Genomic DNA, 17,969 nt, shown 5'->3' on the forward strand with positions numbered 1-17,969 from the left:
TCTAGATATTAATAGGGAGGAACAGAATAGCCCTTTGTGGAACATGGTAGAACACGGCTTGAGAATGAGGTAGTCAATCCTGAGTTAAGGGAACACCTGGAAAAGGCCCGAGTAAAGCAACGGGGCTCCGACAAGAAGCAGGCTGGGGTGAGGCAGCTCGGGCAGGGTGACAGAGTTTGTTGCTGTTTCCCACGCCCGGGAGCGAACGAGTTCCTCAACGGCAGGGCCCATAAACTACAAAGTTAGTCAGCCTGGGAGAAGATCGATTGTATTAATCAGCTAAAACCACAGAGAGATCAGGAGACCCCTTTATGTCCGAGTCGGGGCCACGTTTGGAAACTAAGACCCAAGAAAGCGGGGAAGTTTATCTGTCCGAGGAACTAACGACATAGCAGCAACTAGAATGGCTCATCAGTCCAAAGAAATTGGGAAGTTTTTACCGCTCGACCGGAAAAATTCATGTTATTAGACACCTCTGGGGACAACGGTCTGAGAAACCGTACCGGATCCCTGAGGCAAAGGGACAGGTGGTCTCCCAAGAGGTAATGGAAGAGTCTCTGTGAATGGTCAAACCCTATAGTTATGGTGCCAAAACCTGATGGGTCAGGAAGATTCTGTAATGATTTTAGAAAATTAAATGAAGGCTCTAAGTTTGATGTTTACCCCATGCCTCAGTGGACAAGCTAATTAAACAAATGCCAACTTCTTGTCCATGCTGGACCTTACAAAAGCATGAATGGATTCTGCCAAAGACAAAATGGCCTTTGTAGCACCTGTAGGGTTATACCAGCACCAGGCAATGGGCTGTACCAGAACTTGGGAGTAGAATATGGTCCGATGGACCCCCTGCAGAGGAAATAACAAGTGGGGACCTCTGGGATGCTCAAGACCCAGTACTGATTGTTCTGGATTTCTCCCAGGAGTTTATTCTCCAGATGGGTGTGGGACATTGGGCTGGGGTCAGGAGTATCCTAGGTTATCGAAGGGGCCGAGGATTCCACAATGTACGTGCTACCTTGAGAACAGAACTACACTATATTCGAAAAGGAGCTTTTGGCGATCGTACGAGTGTGGAGACACTAAAGTAGTGTTTATTAGGGAGAACGATCCGGCTGGTAACAGGTCATGCCCCACTTAAGTGGCTGCGTGCAAATAAGAATAATGCTGGGTTACATGTTGATCTTTGTCCAACCATATGCCTTTATAGTTGAGCAGAGAGCCCAGTCAACACATGAGAATGCAGATACCCTCTCCTGCATGTTGTGCCTGATGTCAAAAATTGTTTGAGCCCCTGGATCTTTGCTGGCCTGCGGGGGGGGGGGGGGGGGGGCATGTAACAGTGAGAGAGTACACAAACCATGATAAGGGTACAGCTTTAAGAAGTTGTATAAAATGTCAGAATGACCAAGGTGGTATAGCTTTAAGAAATCATTAATCTCAATTGCCTTTAATCAGGAATGATTCCCAGCCTGGAAGGATAAAAGGCAAGGAGATAGCTCAGTTAAGGGAAGGACAGTGCCGGGGAAGGAACGGAGAGTGAAGGTGTATAAACAGGAAAGTAATCCCCGTTACTGTTTTGTTTGTCGCTGCACTTAAAGACAACTGCTGTGGATGAATAAACCTCACTTGTTTTAATCATTAAGCTCTGGTCTGCATTTCTAATTGACCATTGGTTCCTGGGCCTGCTTCAACTTCTTACAGCAAGAACATGGGGAATGAGTGGAGTCTAAGCAAGGACTGATATAATGATAAGTGCAATGCTTTGAGGGCAAGCCTGTGCCTAATGGTATAAACAATATTGACACCACCCTTCACAAAAAAAAATTAAAGCACTTCCTCCCTGACTGGATAATCCACTCGGTCTTCAACTTCTTTGGACATGTCGGTAAACTTCAAATGGAGTTCACTGACCGATAGCCAACAAGTGCCTTGAGGGAAAGTTGTAAAGAACTTTGAGGAGAGTTCAAGAGGACACAAATCCGTTAAGAGGCGGATGATTGGACTTTGTTCCGTCTGCCCGGATGACTCAAAGCTGCTTGGGGGGGGGCAGGGGAGAAAGGGATGGTCAGTTGCACTGGGCTGGTGGATCTCCTCGGTGGGACCGTCTATTGCGTGGGAATCTGGCCGGCCGGTTTCCTCTGGGGTGGTTCAGCTGGGAAGGTTGGTCAGGGAAGGTGGCCGGTCACTGTGTTATAGCCCCTCCAGCTGGAGCCCGAGCAGTTCCTGGGTCCGAGGGAGCCTGCTGATGGTGCAAGGGTCAGTAGCGGTAACCCGTGGCTCGTCGGGATCGAGGCCGGATCGGAGTCGGGTTGCTTGAGAACTCGGTGCCACAACGGCTGGTAAACTCCCATCGAAAAAGCTACAAATAAACAATGAAAGCCTGCAACAAAAAAACAGCACAAACTTCTGCAAAGAAAAACTAGAGCAGGTACAACAATTTGAAAAGAAAAGCAAGAAGATCCAATAAAAGGACTGACAATGGATATAAACTCTTACCAGCAACTGACTGCAGAGTCACAAAAAAATAACCCACAGACAGCAAGTCATGTTTGATAGCGATGAATGACTAGATGCAGCTGATTTATTAGTTCAATAATTTACAAAATTTGACAAACTGATCCAACCATTGTAAGAACAGCCAGTTTTTTTTTAAATTGAACATATTACAGTCCTATATTTTGTTCTCCACATTGTACATAAAGGTCTGGATAGTAGCAAAAAAAACACTTGGCACAATTATAAATAATGTCATACAGAAACAAAAAAATATTCACAATTTGCAGAAAGTAGTGTCTCCCATGTATTAGTGGAACGTAAAACTCTTTAATTATTTGCGAGTATGAAACTCGGGTGTACACACACACACACACACAAACAAAAAAAAATAGCTGGCGGGGACAGTGGCCGCAGAATTCAAAGTGAGGAGAAATAACAGGTTATTTAAAAGTCGAAGTACAAAGGGAAAGTCATCATGATAAATACCAGTGTGTTAAACTTTAGAGGGGGTGAAATCCTTCTTGGAAAGGTAGCGTAAAACGGGGCAACAACGCACCCGCGGCCTGCTTTACGTTCCTGCCCGATTCTCGTTCTCTTCGAAGTCGATCGGGAAGAGCGTAAAACGGGCCGCCAACGCACTACTGCTTCTCGTGTGCGACCACCCCTGACTGATTTCACCTCCGGAGATGTGATGTTACATCCCACGTGAGCACAATCTGGCAATATGCTCAAATATGTGTCTGAGAGATGGTTTATCTTTTTAAAACCTGATATAAACATTCAAGTTGACTAATATTACAATACTGCAGGTCTTGATATCTGGTACGTTGCTTACAAACTATGCGTGGCTTCCACTACAAAATAAACAGCTACCGAAAATTCTTGTACTTGCAAACACAAGACACTCACTATTTACAAATTCACTGATTCTTCCTACTAAAGGGAAGAAGCTGAGATAACACTCCACTGTAAGCTGTTGTGATGCTTTATGTCCTACGGTCTAGGGAGCTGCCATTTTTTCTTTTTTTTTTGCCAAGCATCAGACATGCAGTGAATTCAGTGGGTTGATAAGCTATCAACAGCAGCACCACCAGAAGCAAATGAACTACATTCCTACACTTTTTTTTCCCCCCTCTCTTGGTTGAGTGAAAATCAAGTTCGCAGCTCCAAACTAACACTGACAAAATTACGCACTGGTAAAACTAGTTGATAAATAATTTATGTACAGATACAACCAATCTTTACACTGGCTCGAAGAGCTGATGTCAAGCGTTTTTGCACAAGGTTTTCTTGAGCTCATTATCTCAGCAAACTCACAACTGTCTGTAAACGTTAAGAGTTTCCAGGAAGTGGTGGATAAACGATCGTAACCAAAAACCAAAAAATAAGGGCCGTAAAAATGCATTACAGTGCTCCGAGTTGAGATATATTTTTAAAGACGCGTTTTTTCTTTTCTCTCCATTCTCCTCCCAACGAGAGCCGCTCGCCGCCCTGCACCGTTCAGGCAGAAGGACAGACGCTCGTATCGCTCCACGACTGGTGCTTCTGTTCCATGATTAACCAGTGGGAGATGTAGTTCTGGTGACGTGAGATGGATGATGCCAGCTTCCTCCTCTTTCCCACCACCCCCACCCCCCAACCCCCCAACCAAAAAATAGTTCCGAAGCTCATTAATGTGCAGCCTGCCTTAGAATTGAGCAAGCTCACCCAAACGCAGGCAAGTGAGTGAGACAGACAGCACTGGTGTGCAAGCTCATGATTTTCCTGTCAGGAATTAAAACACCTAATTTATTTTGAGCTGCGAGACCGATATCGATTCATTCTTTAAAACCATGATTAAAACGGGGAGAAAAAAAAAGTACTTAAAACAATTAAGGGCTGATACAAAGGGGTTACATTTTACCTCTGCACGTATCCTTGGTTATCGATTTCTGCCGTTCAGCTACGAAATTTAAAGTACCATATAAGTAATGCTTACAAGCAGCACAGGACGCATTTTGCACGTTCCTGGTGAGTGAGACGAAATTTGGGGTACCCGAGGCAGCCATTTTTTTTTTCAACGAATGGGCGAGAATCGGGGTCCCAGGATGCAATGCCTCACCGTTCCTCCCACTCCGGAATCGGAGGCGAGCACAATGTTATGAAAAACTAATTCCCGTGAAAAGCAGTCGTTTTATAAAGGGTCCCTTTACTGCCGTCGGCTTTAGCTCAATTTGATCGTTACCGGGAAAAAAAAAACAGGCAGCAAAACTGTCCTTGTTTAATTTCTGAATGCGACTGATCCAGATGAAAGTACCACAGGACGTGACCGTCTCTTAGCAACATGTTGGATTGTTGATATTGGAGAAGAAAATGAAGGAAATTTTCAGGCACCAGTTCGAAGGGTTGATGGTGGAGATGACTCGTTCTGTGGGCACGGCTCCCACTACACAAGCTGATAGCCAGATCCTGTCGTCTGGTCGTACTCTATTGTATACTGATGTGTCCAGTCCACCATTACAGGGCGAAAGAGGCCAAAACATCTAAATTCGAAGAAGTCTATGATGTTCCTGATACAACCGTGGCTGCAGGGAGAGGGAAAACAGAATAGAGAATTCAATTGTATGAATGTATCAAAGTTCCCAGTGACCAAAGTGCATGGTGATAATACCACACTGAAGCGTTATACAAATAGGTACTCACTTGAATGGACTTTCAATAGTGGTTGTCGTAACTTTAAAGTGCTTGTATCGCCTTGCATTCATCCGTTCGTTTGTAGTTATTCCCAGACAAGCAATCTTCATCAATCAGAAATAAATCGTTTAACATTTCAAACATTGATTGCTCTGAGCAAGTAGTTTACTTTTAACTGACGTGTGTGCAGCTGTCTGTATTAAACTTCTAAGGAGCCATTCTAAGGCCTTTTCTTTAATTGAGACAAAAAACACAAGCTTCACCCTTTGGAAATCATATATGGAAATAATCTAAAAATAATTAACAGGGATAATACAGAATACTTTTTTAAAAAATGTAAATCCGTTCAGTTCCAACGGCTCAGGAGAAAAGCTTCCTTCTCTGGGCCTCGCAGCCTTGGGAAGGGTCTGGGTCAGTTTGTGTGGAGTTGGTTTGTCGTAGCCGAGGAGCCGATAGGGACTGCAATAATTGCTCCTCAGTACCTCTGGGTTAAGGAAGGGGAAAAAAATCAACCAAGATTCCAATGCAGCAATCCTTAATCAGAATGTCCTGGTGGGGACAGGATCGGAGTTAGCAGTGAGGTCCACAAACATCGGATAGTCTGCTGACACACTCAGACGAGGCTAACGCGCAAGGGAAACACAAGAGAACAATCAATTTTTTTAAAAAATTCATTCTCGGGACGTGGGCATCGCTGGCGAGGCCGGCATTTATTGCCCATTCCTAGCTGCCCTCGAGAAGGTGGTGGTGAGCCGCCTTCTTGAACCGTTGCAGTCCGTGTGGTGAAGGTGCTCCCACAGTGCTGTTGGGTAGGGAGTTCCAGGATTTTGACCCAGCGACGATGAAGGAACGGCCGATACGTGTCCAAGTCGGGATGGTGTGTGACTTGGAGGGGAACTGGGAGGTGATAGTGCTCCCATGTGCCTGCTGCCCTTGGGTAGTGGAGCTTGTGGGTTTGGGAGGGGCTGTTGAAGAAGCCTTGGCAAGTTGCTGCAGGGCATCCTGTAGGTAGTACACACTGCAGCCAGCTTGTGGAGCAGTACCAATGAAGGAATCAGATGCAACAGAAGGTTGGGGAGGGGGGGTAAGATTAAATCTAACTGGAGAGCAAAGAAACATTTTCCAGCGTGTTTGAGCTGATCAAGTGATGCAGTGCTGCAGACTGGTAGAATGTGGGTCAGTGTTCGCAGGTCAACACGAGGTTAAAAGAAAAAAATCAGCACAACCACGAAATGATGGAAAATAAGACTCACGCTTGTGAATCCCCCTCAAGGTGAGATTCCGATCTCCTCACCCAGTTGGGGAAAATATCAGTGGCAAAAAAGTCAACCAGAGTTGCACTCTCACAATTGATGGCATCAATGGCGACCCAGAGGCAGGTGACCTGCCTGGCCTTCCATCTGAGAATAGTGTCTGAAGTAGGGAAGGGAGGCTCATAAAGGGGAGAAAGTGGAAGAGTAACGTGCCCACCCCCCTAGCCGATCAAAAGTGAAAGAGCTGGAAGCTCTTTTTTTAAAAAGAAAGAAAAATCTTAGATCTCAACACAATCTTGCTGGGAGCTGCTACGAAATGGTGCAAAATGAGATTCATGCTCATGAACCCCTTTCATGGTGAGATTCCAATCTCCTCGTCCAGACAGGGAATATATCAAGTGGCAAAATAAAAGCACGCTGCCAGTTAGGAGTTTCTTTGGCTGGGTACAGCACATGCCACAGGGGAAAACCGAGGAGCAAATACTGCAATTCAAGACGTTACTTGAGAGGCACAAAGCCGCAAAGTTCAACGGCTGCAATCTAACGGACCTGAAATTGGGGAAAAAAAGGAATTTTCCTGTTTACCTGATACATCTGACACATGAGTAACACAGCTACCCACAGGAAGTGAAAGAGACTGTTCAGAAACATCCAGAAAATCCACGGAGAGCAGCTTGCAATTTCAGTGACGTATGTCCAGAACCCGTCCTTCTGGTAGCTGGTCTCACAGTGGACGCTCCAGTCTGAAGTAAAAACACAACCACCCATAAATATCTCCCACCAGCGAAAAAAAAAGCAGAGCAGATTCTAGTCCTTATGTTTTACTTACACAAGAAACAGCCATAAATCATCCAAATGATCATGCCTAATAAGAAGAACAGGTATCCAATGAAGTATCTGTGGTTCCCTGCTCCTAGAAAGAGACAGAATGTTCAGCTGTAACTTCAGGAGGTTGTACGATTTGAACAGCTGACGGGAGACAGTACTGTATCTTCACAAAGTGCTGTTTGATTCAGTAACAAAAAAAAAAATCTTAACATTACAACAATTAGAATTGGATAAATACTTGGAAGGGGAGAAAATTATAGGGCTATAGGGGAAGAGCAGAGGGAGAGTGGGACTAATTGGATAGCTCTTTCAAAGAGCCGGCACAGGCACAATGGGCCGAATGGCCGTCTTCCAAATTGTAAGATCCTATGATTCTGTCAAGATACGACTTTTCAGAACACCACATCAAAGATTATTAAATGTTCCTGACGGATGAATTTATTTTCAATCTATATCAATGACTTGGATGAAGGGACCGAATGTATGGTTGCTAAATTTGCTGATGACACAAAGGTTATTTAAGAAAGAACATAATTGCTTTAGAGGCGGTTCAGAGAAGGTTCACTCGACTGACTCCTGGGATGAGGGGGTTATCTTATGAGAAAAGGTTGGACAAGTTGGGCCTGTATACACTGGAGTTCAGAAGAATGAGAGGTGATCATACTGAAACATATAAGATCCTGAGGGGACTGGAAGGGGTAGATGCTGAGAGGATGTTTCCCCTTGTGGGAGAGACTGGAACTAGGGGCCACAGTTTAAAAATAAGGGGACTCCCATTTAAGACGGAGGTGAGGAGAAATTTTCTCTCTCTGAGGGTCGTGAGTCTGTGGAACTCCCTTCCCCAGAGAGCGGTGGAGGCAGGGTCATTGAATATTTTTAAGGCTGAGTTAGATAGATTCCTGATTAACAAGGGAGTCAAAGGTTATAGTAGCTAGACAGGAAAGTAGGGTTTAGGTCACAATCGAATCAGCCATGATCTTATCAAATGGCAGAACAGGCTCGAGGGGCTGAATGGCCTATTCCTACTTTTAATTCGTATGTTCGTATGAATGTCTCTCAGACATTTGAAGTTATGATGTTGTAAACAAAGCCTACACATAGCAATACAATCGATTCTGATTTTTTAAAATATATCTTTCTTTGGGATATGGGCGTCGCGAACAAGACCAGCATTTATTGCCCTTGAGGTGGTGATGGTGGGCCTTCTTCTTGAACCGTTGCTGTCCGTGTGACGAAGGTGCTCCCACAGTGCTGTCGTTAGGTAGGGAGTTCCGGGATTTTGACCCAGCAACCGACGAAGGAACGGCCGATATATGTCCAAGTTGGGATGATGTGTGACTTGGAGGGGAACTTGGAGATGAGGGTGTTCCCATGTACCTGCTGCCCTTGCCCTTCTAGATGGTGAAACTTACGAGCAAATTTTTCTCTTGTTGTATTTGGGTGCGGTGGAACGCCGAGTTACGGTACATAGAGGGAAATCGAGTGAGGTGGATCACACACTGGTGAACTGAACCCACTCAGTTTTCTGTCCATTTAAATTAATGAACGGAGAATGAGGCGGGCTCTGTTATGTGCGCACAATCCTCCCCACCCAATGTTCCTGTATGCACAGACACAAGGAGACTCTTTGAGCCCAAGCGCAGCAAGAGGAATATCTGTCCCTCCATCTTTCTCAAGTATGCAATTTTAAAAGTGTCCTCCATTCATTTCTATGGAATTATTGCGTGGTTTTGTGCATTCTTTTTAAGGATCATTCCTTTGCAAAGATATTGTGTAAATACGTCTTTAAGTTATATCCTGCCACAAAATACCGTGCTCTCCAACACAATTTAGTATAATCCACAGATGGACATTCCTCATCACGACCATTAATATTATGACCATCCGGGTCCCAGAAAGCAATCCCTTGGAAAGCTGCAACTATTCATATCTGCCTGGGCTGGATCAGAACTGACCTCACTGCCCTGTATCTTTATCATGGTTACAACTTTCCCCTTAATCCACAAGACATTTTAGCCACAAGTCTCGTACGAGAGACCCTAACTTCTTGAAATGCAAAATGTACGATACATATCCAGCAAACAAGATGCGCCAGCAAAAGTCCAGAAATCCGTGTTAACTTGGATTTATTTCAATTCCACTAGCTATTCTTCAAATTGTTTACTTTTTATAATGGATTGAAATACCCTCCTGGTGCAGACATTCAGCGGAGAAGCGTAGAATATCCAGGTGTACGCTTCAGACTAGGTTGTCCTTTGTTACAAGGGCAGATGCTGAGAGGCTGTTTCTCCTGGCTGGAGAGTCTAGAACTAGGGGGAATAGTCTTAAGATGAGGGGTCAGCCATTTAGGACTGAGGTTGGGAAAAATTTCTCCGCTCAGAAGGTTGTGAATCTTTGGAATTCTCCACCCCAGAGGGCTGTGGATGCCCAGTCGTTGAGTATATTCAAGGCTGAGATGGATAGATTTTTGGACACTAAGGGAATCAAGGGATATGGTGAAAGCGGAGTTGTGGTGGAAGATCAGCCATGATCTTATTGAATGGCGAAGCAGGCTCGAGGGCTGTCTGGCCTACTCCTGCTCTCCTATTTCTTAACCCATCTGCAATTATATTTTACAATATTTCTACTAGAAGAACTGCACCACACACCCCACCCTAATCAAATTTCTACCCTTCACTACTTTTAGACACAATCCACTTGGTCCAAGATGATAATGATGGTTTTTGGATGACTGCTTGCTCCATGAGCTCTAATGAACCCTCGCCATTCTACTTCACAGTTTGGAGATGGTACAGATGAATTGTGGAGTTAAAAACACTTGTGAAGTGGCTGTTTAATAAATTGCAGCTACAATGCTGACTTATTGATTATTAAAATTAATCTTAAAGATGAGCTAACGATTAATGTTTAGCATCCTACCCACTCTGAATGTATCTAAAGATTATCTTTTTATTTCTCAAGATTCACTGGGATTTGTTTGTCCAATTTGTTCTTTACATCCCTGGTTATCCTCATATCATCTCTTGCATTCTTTCCAACCTTGCTCCTTAAACTGTTTAAAATGCAGCAGCCCAAATTTTCCAATGGTCATTAAATCATTTAAAATAAATGGGTTCAACGCAGGTGCTAAAGCAACACTGATTGGGAAATCCAGACTAGTGTTTGTTTTTCCTTCCTTCCTACTTGCTCAACCTCACACAGTGAGGTCTGGGTTTTGGCATTAACCCTTTCTACATTTACGCATTTTAAATGTACTGCCTCTAGTGTAATCTTTAAAAGCACACTTAAGAGTACTATGCAGAGTTCTGGCCTCCATATTACAAAAAGGATAAAGATGCACTGGAGAAGGTGCAAAAAAAGATTAACAAGGATAATACCAGAACTGAGAGGTTATAACTATCAGGAATGACTCAACAAGCTGGGGCTCTTTACTCTTGAAAAGAAAAGGCTAAGGGGTGACCTAATAGAGGTCTTTAAAATTATGAAGGGGTTTGATAGGGTAGAAAGAGAGATGTTGTTTCCACTTATGGGGGGAATCCAAAACTAGGGGCCATTAGTTTACGATAGTCACGAATAAGGAATTCAGGAGAAACTTCTTTACCCAGAGAATGGTTAGAATGTGGAACTCGCTTCCACATGGAGCAGTTGAGGCAAATAGCACAGATGCATTTAAGGGGAAGCTAGATAAGTACATGGGGGAGAAAGGAATAGAAGGATATGCTGATAGGGTGAGATGAAGTAGGGAGGGAGGAGGCTCCTGTCGAGCATAAACACCAGCATGGACCAGTTGGGCCGAATGGCCTTTTTCTGTGCCGTACATTCGATGCAATTCCAATTTTGCCTAGTCTTTCAGTTGCCCTTTGGGATTATCTCTGACTACATTTCCCCCAGTTGTTTTAGAATTCAGTATGAATGCTGTGACTTACCCACACAATTACCAACCCATGGGCAGTGGTGATCGAACTTTGCGATGCACCTGTTGCACACAGCACAGTGCTTGGACCGAACGGGCTTCTGGATCTGGTCAGAAGACATAAAACCGTGTTGAAACAGAGTGTTATATACTTGTCAAAGAACGCAAACATTTTTGTAGCTACCGGGTGTGGTATATGTCTCTCAACTTGCAGATGCTGCTGACTTTATTTTGGGGGGGTCTCTTTGTCCGCCCATGTGCCTTGGAAAACAAATAAACAAACAGCCCAGGCATTGGGAACAGTAGCAACAGCATTCTCAGGGGAGGGAAGAAACAGGACTCTAGTGAGGCAGTGGAGCCAAAGACGTTAATGTCTGATCTGCCAACGATCAGCTGTTCTCGTTATAATAAAGGTATTTTTCTAAAGGACAAAATGCCCAAATTTAAAGAGTAAACTTTTTTAATAAGCAGTTGGTTTGCTTTTTAAGATGTCAGAATTAAACATGAAGTCTACAAAAACCAGCAACAATATAATTATTTTTTAGATTCCACAAGTGGCTACTTGAGCTTCATGAAATACTGCCTGTGGTGGATTCGGCTATGTGTAATCCCCCAATTAAGTATTTCCGGCTAGAATAGAGAAAAGCATCTGGAGAATGGAATAGGTTTCTTCTTATGCAAACCAAATGGAAGAGCATGTCATAGCTTACCAAACAAGTACTGCAAAATATGCTCAGATCCAAATGCCCAGATTCAGCCAGCTCCACTATTGTCTGTGATACAAGAGAAACAGAACAGCAGAAATCAGTAATGTTTTGCACAAAGCTCGAACGCTAAAACAAAAGCAAAATGCTGCAGATCTGTAATAAAAACAGAAAATGCTGGAAATACTCAGCAAGTCAGGCAGCATCTGTGGACACAGAAACAGTGTTAACGTTTCAGGTCCATGACTCAGCAGTTCTGACGAAAGGTCATCGACCTGAAGCGTTAACTCTGTTTCTCTCTCCACAAGTGCTGCCCTGACCTGCTGAGTGGTTTCCAGCATTTTCTGTCCTTAGCTCGAATGCTAAGCTATTTCACACGATGAGATATACTCCTATAGCTGGACCGGTCAAATGGAGTTTTTAAAAACATTTTCACCCTCACTGTCCTAATTCAGCTGTGTGGGAGACATGGTCTGGGACCTTAGTTTCCTTATGACCTTCAATGCTGTTATGCAATGGTCATCTCGATGCCCACTGCAGATCAACCATGGTCTCATTGAATAGCGGAACAGCCTCGAGGGGCTAAATGGCCTACTCCTGTTCCTACGTTCCATTGGTTCGCCTGCCAATTTTGGCTTGCCTTCTCTCCTTCCCAGCGCCCCCACTTCAAAACCCACAAAAATTGGAATGCTTCCAGGTACTCTATTTAGCCATCTAGATAAGAATCTAAAATAGTCACAAAATAAATGTGTTAGCTCCCACTGGCCAAGACAATATCTGATGCAGCCACCAGGAGGAGCTCAAGTTTTTTTTTGATTTGAGCAGGTACAAACATACGAATTAAGAGCAGGAGTAGGCCATTCGGCCCCTCAAGCCTGCTCTGCCCATTTGATAAAATCATGGCTGATCTGATTGTGGCCTCAACCCTACTTTCCCGTCTACCTACTATAACCTTTGACTCCCTTGTTAATCAGGAATCTAACTCACTCAGCCTTAAAAAATATTCAATGACCCTGCCTCCACCGCTCTCTGGGGGAGGGAGTTCCATAGACTCACGACCTTCAGAGAAAAAAATTTCTCCTCATCACTATCTTAAATGGGAGACCCTTTTTTTTAATAAACTGTGGCCCCTAGTTCTTGTCTCTCCCACAAGGGGAAACATCCCCTCAGGATCTTATCTGTTTCAATAAGATCACCTCTCATTCTTCTAAACTCCAGTTTATACAGGCCCAACTTGTCCAACCTTTCCTCATAAGATAAACCCTCATCCCAGGAATCAGTCGAGTGAACCTTCTCTGAACCGCCTCCAAAGCAATTATGTCCTTTCTTAAATAAGGAGACCAAAACTGCGCAGAGTATTCTAGATGTGGTCTCGCCAATGCCCTGTACAACTGTAGCAAAACATCTCTACTTTTATCTTCCATTCCCCTTGCAATAAATGACAACATTCCATTTGCCTTCCTAATCACTTGCAGTACCTACATACTAACTTTTTGTGATTCATGTACGAGGACACCCAGATCCCTCTGTACCTCAAAAGATCTACAATCTCTCTCCATTTAAATAATATTCTGCTTTTCTATTCCTCTTGCCAAAGTGGACAAGTTCACATTTTCCCACATTAAGCTCAATTTAAGGTGGCTACTTTTAGAAAATGGCAGCTATATTTGCTCTAACTATACAACTCAGGTAAAAGAGATTGCCGACTGAGGAAGCTTTATGTTGCGCTCTCATCCAGCTATACTGAACTCTGTAACTTATACTGAATAAGCACTGACCGAATTAGATCGAGCAGGAAAGGCCTCCATGCTCCCGATTCTCATGGGAATAAAAAAATCTCACTGAGAAATCTCATAGGCCCTGAAACGCCTGCGGATCAAACGGTCAGGGAGCGCGTGAGAAAACCTTGCAGCACTTCTTCAACCCAAGACTGGTGGGTTATCAGAAAGATTCGAGTTTCAGCAAAGAAGCCAGTGAGAGGGCGAGACAGTCTCTCGCTGCCTGCCGGGGGTCATTTTAAGGAAAAGAAGCTCTTTGCGATTGTTTAGAATGTGATTTGTGGAGCGAAAGGATTCAGCGCTGTTGTTAGCTGACCAAGATCTCTCACTGAACAGAGCAATCGGTATAGCTCAGTGCTAACAACAGAAGATGTGGAGGCTAGTTCGGGTACTGCAGAAGTAAAATTAGATAAGCTCTTGAGGTCCCCCAGTTGCGGCCCTGTTACTGCAGCAATGTAATAAGTGGAGTGTCAGCTTGGCTCAGTGACAGCATTCTCGCCTGAGTAAGGAGGGTTGCAGGTTCAAGTCCTGCTCCCAGACTTGAGAAAATTGTTAAGGCCGACATTTCACTGCACTTCACAGCCTGTTTGCCTGAGAAATTAATCTGAGGCCCCGTTCCCCTTTTAAACAGATCCAATTGCCCCGACTCGCATTCATCCCTCAGACATCATCACCAAGAACTAATTATCTGGTCGTTCATTTGTGGTGTGTGGGATCCGACTGTGTGCAAATCGGCCGCCAGGTTTGGGCTGTATAAGATGCTGTATTTTTTTATGTAACCAAGTTTGAATACAACAAACTTGGTCCTTCTGGGATCCTAACACTTCGACTGCAGTCAAAGAAAAAGAAAGAACTTGCATTTATATTGCGCTTTTCATGACCTCATGATGTCCCAAACCGCTTTTCAGCCAATCAAGTATTTTTGAAGTGTAGTCACTGCTGTAATGTAGGAAACGCAGCAGCCAATTTGCGCACAGCAAGGTCCCACAAACAGCAATGTGATAACGACCAGATAATCTGTTTTAGTGATGTTGGTTGAGGGATAAATATTGCTCAGAACTCCCCTGTTCTTCTTCGAATAGTACTGTGGGATCTTTTATGTCCACCTGAGGGGGCAGACAGGGCCTCGATTTAACGTCTCATCCGAAAGACGGCACCTCCAAAAGTGCAGCACTTCCTCAGTACGGCACTGCAGTAATCTACCATACGCTGATGGGATGAAAGTCCTTGTCTCTCGCATGTTGGCTGTAAGGGTCCGAATGTGAAGTGAGTCTCAATCTAGCTCCTAGTGGGCAATGGGCACTGAACTGTAACTCAGAGGCCACAGGTGTGGGAAGTGGCAAAAAGGCCACAGTGGTGCAGAGGGGTTGCCTTCCTGAAGTTTGGGGTTCGGACGCATTCATGGGGCGGAGTAGAGGGAATTTTCCTCTGCCCCTGGCTGTACCCTACCTGATCTGCTGACACTGAATGCCCGAGTTTCATTTCCCCAGCACTAACATCCTTGTAAAAAGTTATACATCTTTTAAAAAAATCATATGCAATTTTAAAAACAATCGCCACCTCACAAGTTACACTAAACATCTGTGACATTTTAACACAGATCATCAAAATTAACAGGTCACAAATAGTTAGTTGAACAATCCATAAAACACACCCTGAATCAATGGACATTTACAACCAGTGATGTGGTCACCTCCTTATCAAGTTGGCAGGTTTTCAAAGTCTTTTTCTTACCCTGCTTAGTTTGCAAGAGTTATGTCTCATTTATTATGCAGGCTCTAAAGAATTTGACATGTGTTTCGTTAACCCACCATGGTGGACTTACAAACTTGTAACTGGCCCCAGACCCACTTCAGAGCTAGTTAAGTAGGGCAGGGATGCACAGGCACCATTATCAAATTCCGTGTCCTCGATGTTAACCCACCTCGCCCAGTGAGAACGGTGCTGGGGAGGGATTAAAATTAGGCCCAGGTCGCTCCGTTCCCACCCAGTGCAATATCATCTTCGGCGACTTTCAAACCGCGACGTGATCTTAAAAAAAAAAGTCAGGGGGAGTCCCACTCTGTCTGGAGACAGACAGCAGGTCCACACCGGCTGGCCAGAAGAGTTTTAAAAAGTTACTTTTGCCAGAACTACTTGTGGGCCAGGAGGAGCAGGAGTTCTCTCCCCAGCCCCGGCCTCCCCACCGACTGCACTGGAACCGCCCCCCCACCCCGATCACCTCTAGACCCCTTCCTCCCACTGACTGCCGGGGACCACTCCCACAGGTCACCGGCTGCAACTTCATGCTGCCAAATTCCCGCTCCCGCCCTCCGGCCGGGTAGTGGGCGGGCGACTCCAGCAACGTAATAAGGCCCTGCCGTCAAGATCGGCCGGGCCTCCACGTCCCTCGACTCCCCTGGTGCGTTGCCAACCTTGGGGATCGCGCGCACCATTCCCGCTCCCCACTCCCTTTAAAATCGGGGCCCGCTGCTCTCACAACTGCTCCTGGCCTCCCAGTGCTGGTTTAGCCTCCCACGATGTAGTTCCTTCTTCCACCCCTATCCCCTGGATCAGAACAGCCATGAACGAACATACAAATTGTTAGATAAAAAATGACCAAGGTCCATCTAGTTCGCCTTCTACCATCCTGTTAGTCGCAATCAATCTCAATCCATATGCTGATAGGGTTAGATGAAGAGGGGTGGGAGGAGGCTCGTGTGGAGCATAAATGCCGGCATAGACCAGTTGGGCCGAATGGCCTGTTTCTGTGCTGTAGACTCTACGTAATTAGTCTATAACAGACATGAGGCGAGGAGAAAAACCCCAATGGTGAACAGCTTTGAGAATCACAGGTCCAAAGTCGCCTGTTCCTCCCAAGCCTGTTACACTTACCACGTCATGTCTCAAATTACTCATATACTGTACTCCAAAAAATGTTTTTTTTGGCAGCTACATTTTCCCCTTTCCTGTCATCTCATGGATTAACCCCCTTATATTGTTACCACAATCATCTCACGTCTGAACAATGGTAAACAAAAAAATACTGAACACGGAGCAGGATGTCCCTGTAATAATACAAGAAATGATTTGAGGACCAGTTAAAGTGATAGCCAATCAATGAGAGGAGGTTGAATGGATCAGCTCTTCAATCAGACTATTTATAGTTAAACAAAAAACTATCTGCAGAAACAGTGAGGGGTTGGAAGTACACTTAAACACTTATAGTATTTCCAAGGTTAGCTTCATAGCTTTAAGCACGCTGAAGTAATTAAAACATCTGTAAAAATAATGGTAACAGAAGCAAACAAAAAGGGTCTCTGTTCACTTCTGGGACTTAAATTGCAACTACCTACAAATGCAGAGGGAACGAGCCAGATGTAACTCAACACTAAATATAAAGTTTCTTTTAATTGGAATGCGTTTGCGAATAAGGTTGAATTTGATTCTTTGCCAAGGTTAATTCATACCCTTTCCAACAGGATGTGAGTAACAGTAAGTGATATTCTATGGCCTAGACCACACACATTATTCGACTCTCTGACTGGTGATGAACATATAGGGCACCTTTACTGTAACCCAGTGTTGACTGCAACAACAACAACTTGCATTTATATAGCGCCTTTAACATAGTAGAACATCCCAAGGCGCTTCACTGGAGTGATTATCAAACAAAATTTGACACAGGGCCACGTAAGGAGATATTAGGATAGGTGACCAAAAGCTTGGAGCATCATAAAGGACAACGGATGAACGGACACCGCGCAACAATCGCCAGACAGGAGGGTTCCCTCCCAGTCGGGGAACACTTTAGCAGTCAAGGACATTCAGCCACTGATCTTCGGGTAAGTGTTCTCCAAGGCGGCCTTCGAGACACACGACAACGCAAAATCGCCAAACAGAAATTGATAGCCAAGTTCCGCACCCATGAGGACGGCCTCAACCGGGATCTTGGGTTCATGTCACGCTACATGTAACCCCACCAGCAGGGGAAAAAGAAGTTATCTGTTTTTAATACAACTGGACATTCTCTCTCTCTGCCTTTCGGGTCTCTTTCTCTCTCTGGCTTTGTAATCTGACCCATTGTGTATTCAGAACTGTTTTCCATGGCTAACCTGTCTGAACACCAATGACACCTTTGATTGGTGTGAGCGTGTCCCAGCCTAATATAAGATATGCGATTTGAGAACCTTTCACTCACTCACACTCACCTGACGAAGGAGATAATCTCCGAACGCTTGTGATTTTAAAATAAAATTGTTGGACTATAACCTGGTGTTGTAAGATTCCTTACATTTGTCCACCCCAGTCCATCACCGGCATCTCCACATCATCATAAAGGAGG

General features: G+C 44.5%; 1 protein-coding gene across 2 annotated transcripts in view; it reads right to left on the reverse strand.

Annotated features, from left to right (window-relative positions):
- Positions 1–2,565: 2,565 nt before the first annotated feature.
- Positions 2,566–17,969, reverse strand: part of zdhhc17 (zinc finger DHHC-type palmitoyltransferase 17) — a 94,102-nt gene continuing 78,698 nt past the window's right edge. For both annotated transcript variants that reach the window (XM_067999286.1, XM_067999285.1), the window contains 6 exons: positions 11,874–11,936; positions 11,177–11,270; positions 7,252–7,335; positions 7,008–7,165; positions 5,179–5,273; positions 2,566–5,060 (listed from right to left, as the gene is read on the reverse strand). In XM_067999286.1, coding sequence (XP_067855387.1) covers positions 4,922–5,060; positions 5,179–5,273; positions 7,008–7,165; positions 7,252–7,335; positions 11,177–11,270; positions 11,874–11,936 — 633 coding nt within the window. In that variant the 3' untranslated portion in view covers positions 2,566–4,921. The remainder of the gene's footprint in view (positions 5,061–5,178; positions 5,274–7,007; positions 7,166–7,251; positions 7,336–11,176; positions 11,271–11,873; positions 11,937–17,969) is intronic.

This window comes from Heptranchias perlo, chromosome 18, assembly GCF_035084215.1.
Source record: "Heptranchias perlo isolate sHepPer1 chromosome 18, sHepPer1.hap1, whole genome shotgun sequence".
NCBI lineage: Eukaryota > Metazoa > Chordata > Chondrichthyes > Hexanchiformes > Hexanchidae > Heptranchias > Heptranchias perlo.